At 39.4% G+C, this 4,462-nt stretch overlaps 1 protein-coding gene across 14 annotated transcripts in view; it reads right to left on the bottom strand.

Annotated features, from left to right (window-relative positions):
* The window catches only part of LOC106959252 (uncharacterized), a 71,169-nt gene that overhangs the window by 17,914 nt on the left and 48,793 nt on the right, over positions 1 to 4,462 (bottom strand). For 12 of the 14 annotated variants that reach the window (XM_015051704.1, XM_015051701.1, XM_015051700.1 and 9 more), the window contains 3 exons: positions 3,412 to 3,518; positions 836 to 2,255; positions 676 to 711 (listed from right to left, as the gene is read on the bottom strand). In XM_015051704.1, coding sequence (XP_014907190.1) covers positions 676 to 711; positions 836 to 2,255; positions 3,412 to 3,518 — 1,563 coding nt within the window. The remainder of the gene's footprint in view (positions 1 to 675; positions 712 to 835; positions 2,256 to 3,411; positions 3,519 to 4,462) is intronic. The other 2 variants (XM_015051707.1, XM_015051697.1) reach the window with 1 other exon arrangement.

A 4,462-nucleotide genomic window follows, 5' to 3' on the forward strand; every position in this document is an offset into this window, starting at 1 on the left:
ATATATTTTCAGATTTTTTTTATTTTTGATTAGATAAAGCTATTGTCATAATTAATTGAATCATTAGTTTGTCAACTCACCTTTGTATTTTTATCAATACATGTTCACATTCTGTATTATTGTGTATGTTATTCTACCGTCTGTGTGTCATTTACCTGCACTTTTTGTACACTGCTTTGACAAGTGAATTTCCCTATTATGAGATAAATTAAGTCTCACATAGCAATAGCTGAAAATGAACACAAGGGGGAGCTCAAGCACTGTTTTTCTGTTAAACATTTCCCAATGTGAATATAAGCTTGTTGTTACCTTTTAGAATGAAACGTTAATTTTTTTTTTTTTACATTTTTCAGAGTGAGATTATTCTACCAGACTAAATTATTAAAGTATTATAATTTTTTTTCCACATATCTTCACCAGGAGTGCTAAAAGAAAATCTGTTCATGTCTTTATAAATAAAGCTTATTTCTGACACAGAGCTATAAAGAGGATTTAAAAAATAACTAAAAACATGTGTCCTCATATTTGACTTTAAATTTCAAATTAATTGGTTAGATAGTAGGGCCAAAGGATGATGATGTCTCTGTTAATAGGACGGGGGACAACATGCTGCTTTTTAAGATGGAGTTTAGGGTCGGTGAGCAGTGAGGATGGCTGTGTTGTCCCTCTACTTACAACAAACAACAAAGAGAGGACACACCCCTGGACTTCCTGTGATACATGAGAATACACAAACACAGGTGACAGAGAGACAGACAGAGGACACTGGCATAACAGACACAAACTAGGAGTGTGGACTCTTCCATCAGCCTTTTGGAGGACCATGTGAACTTACGATTTTAAGGGAGTTTTCTTCTTCTTAGCCGGTTTGTTTTGGTTCTGGTCCTCCAGTTCCCCAATGTTGTCATTGTCGTTTTCGTTATCATAGTCATTGGACGACGTTTCAAAAGAGGCAGGCACCCTGGGAGGCGAGGCGGCCATTTTGTTGGAGGATTTAAAAGGGTTTGTAGACTCTTCAATGTTGTTTGGGTCAAAGCTGTAAGATGGCCTGGATAAGGTGGGGGAGTTGGGCATACTTTTCTTTGAAGAAAATGGATTGAAGTTTGGGTCATCCCACTTGTCGGGTTCAATGTTGTACGACACTTTGGGAATGGGGATTTCATCCGATCCGTTGTAGGCTGCAGGGGGGGTGTTGTCCAGCTGCTCCACCTGTTGTGGAGCTGCTTTTTTCAGCCCCAGCTTTGGTTTTCTGGACAGCATCTTGCCAGGAGGCTTCTTGCCCAATTTCTTAGGTGGAGGAGAGGCCTGCTGTGGCGCCTCGCAGCTTTCCTCAGAGTAGTCAAACTCCAGCCTTACTGGTTGACGCTTGAGTAGAATGGGTTGCTCCTCGGGATTGGTGGAAAGCTCTTCCAGAGGGGCGATGGCAGTATGGTGATGTGGTTCTGCAGCAGGGATAGGGGGGCTCAGAGGAGGAATAGATGCAGGGCCATACACAGGACCCTTACGACCCAAAACAGGAGAATTGGCGATTTTGCTACCTCCAGTGCTGAAGGGGTTGATGTTCTCAAAGTTTTCTGGATCCCATTTGTATGAGGCACTGGGTGGGATTGGAGAGGCTTCTTTCTCTGTTACGCTCTCTGCAAGAGGGGCTTCCTCCTGGCACAAAGGTAAGGCAGGGACTCCTTTGCTCTCCTCTTGGCAGGTTTGATTGGTTTCCTCTAGGAGAGGAGGCGGAGTTTCAACACGGCTCTTCCTAGTTTTTCTGAGAGTGCCTCCGGGACTAGGAGTTGCAGAGCCAACCTCCGAATCCTCCTGAGTCAGGAGAGGGCTAGCTGTCCGAGGCTTCGCCCGCTTTGTGATTTCAGGGGTGCTGCTAGAGGAGGCTGGCTTTGAACTATCAGGGTTGGAGTTTTGTCTGAGGAAGGGCTTCTTCTTCACCGATCCCGGGCTGACTTTCTTAGGTCTCCGGAGCTTCCCCGGGTTGTTCTCGGTGCCAACGCTGAAGGACTCGGAGTGCTGACGGAAAGCTTCAGAGGCTGATCCTTCCAGCAGACTGGAGCTATCGAGCTCCCCCCCCTGGAGGCTGAGAGAGCGAGTCAGAGTGTGACTCGTTGGCTCTCCAGCGAAAAAGTCGAAGTTGTACGTCCCACTTGCAGCAATGGGTTTGTTCTCATCAAAAGCAATGGATGGGGACCGACAAGGTGCATCGGTTGCAGTGATGTCCAAACTAAGATCGCCTTCAGAGCCGTTAACACCTGCAAAACATTGAAATAAGATTAATCTGCATCAGAAATATCACCCTGCTATAAAGGAAAATGACTTCAAGTAACATCCACACAGAGAAACGGGGATCATTTTATTAAATCTTCTTGGTTATGTGGAAAAGATGGTTGTACGAGTAAGAAAGCATGGTTGGTCAACCTATATTAAAAAAGTATTTACATTTTGCCACATTTTAACTACAGACTTCAGACTAATTATTAAATAGTGTTCACTTCAGTTTAACATCAGTATAAACGCAGCTGTTCTATGAATGTCTCAGAAGTTTGTTAGAGAACTAACAGCATCATGAAGACAAAGGAACACATCAAACAGGTCAGGGATGATGTTGTGCAGCTGTTTTCAGCAGAATTAGGTTTTATCCCAAAGTTTGATCATGTCACAGAGCTCTCTGTTCAATTAATCCAATATATTAAAAAAATGGAAATAGTGTGGCTCAACTGTAAACCTACAAAGACGTGTCAGTCCAACTAAACCAACAGGCTAGAAGGGACAGCATTGATCAGTGAAACGGCCATTACACACTTATGAGATTTTTTAATTTATTTTAAGAAATGTGTAAGTCATTTAAAATTGATTTTCACAATCAATTTTGTGATTGAAATTGAAGTTACATAAACTTCATACCTTGAAGTTTATGTAACGACACAAAATGTGTCAAGGACCATGTAGGCATTATACACATTTTCACTATTTATAGTAACCGTGCCACATACAGGCTACTAAAAAGCATTTTTTATTTGTTATTATTATTGGTGATCATATAAAGGTTTATATAAGGCTTATATTTTATATTCTGTTTTGGGAACCACTGTACAATCTAAGAATCTGATCCAAGGAATAACATGTAAAAAGATCAATAAAAATATTGTAGATTAAGAGGGAAAGCACAAACAAAACATTAACAAAATCCTGTCATCTTTTTTTAAAAAAACTTATTTTTCTACAGTTATCTTTATTAAAAAATGAATTTTCTAGTTTAATTGTAAAGAATCCAGAAGATTTCAAGGGATTTTTAACCCATACTGTTCAGAAGTGCAGTTCAGCTTCCCATCACTAGAGGATGCAACAATCTTTTCAATAACAACAATTGAAGCAGTCGAGCTTCTATCTCAGCATCTCCTACTGTACCTTTATCATCAGATTCCAGCAGCTCTCTTTGGGGTTCAGCAGGAGAAACAGCTTTCACTGGAGTTGTAGATTCGGGAGTTTCAAAAGCACCATCAGAGTCTGAGCTCCTAAAGCAAAATATAAGTTACAGCTGACGTTAATAAGGCTGCAAAATATTCAGACACCATATCAGAAAGATTAAGTAAGAGTTTCACAAAAGGCCCATTTATTTAACCATCGATGCAAATGAATGAATTAATACATTATTTAAAAACAAAACAGAGATAACTTAATTGTTACTCAAAAGATTGAGGAAATGTTCTGGCATCAGGTCATTCGCTGCCTTTATGTGAGCACTAATATTTTAAAATAGATTCTGAACTGCACGAGAACACAGTGTACAAGTGTACCCTAATAAATGATCATATCAATGAACATAAATTTATTTCAGTAATGCAATTATAAAAACAGAAACTTAAGTAAAGGCCCACAGTGATTGTAAATCTGTGGATTATGGCTTATAGCTAATTAAAAACTAGAATATAGTTTTTCAACACAAAATATTACATAGAGCAAATAAAAAAATATTCTTACAAAGAAATGTTATGCTCTTGAGATGACTGCTGGAAATTAAACATAGGTTAATATCAACCAGTCAGTCATTAGAATGGTGGACATCGTAATGAACTGGTATGACTTAAAAGATATGGACAATTGAATATTGTCAGCATGTCAGATGTCATGCAAAGACTGAATGATAACCACTGAGTAAATAAAGTGAACATAAAAATGGACAAAGTATTGGAGCTTATAGGACTCCTCGGTGTAAAAAGCTTTAATAAAATGCAGCTTTTATGTAAAAACTCTCCTTCAATTAAAAGGAAAATTGGTCCAGACACCAGCCAGATGTTCAAGTTAATTGGGTAAAATTAACTTGAACTTGAGCAAATGCTACACCGAGGCCATGAAGACAAGCGTAGAACAATTTCCAATGCTGGAAAACAAAAAGGTTGTCATAACTTTAATCAGTCTAATGCACATGTGTCAAACTCAAGGCCCACGGGCCACATGT

Source organism: Poecilia latipinna, unplaced genomic scaffold, assembly GCF_001443285.1.
Source record: "Poecilia latipinna isolate Pla-1442-1.1 unplaced genomic scaffold, P_latipinna-1.0 Scaffold1062, whole genome shotgun sequence".
NCBI lineage: Eukaryota > Metazoa > Chordata > Actinopteri > Cyprinodontiformes > Poeciliidae > Poecilia > Poecilia latipinna.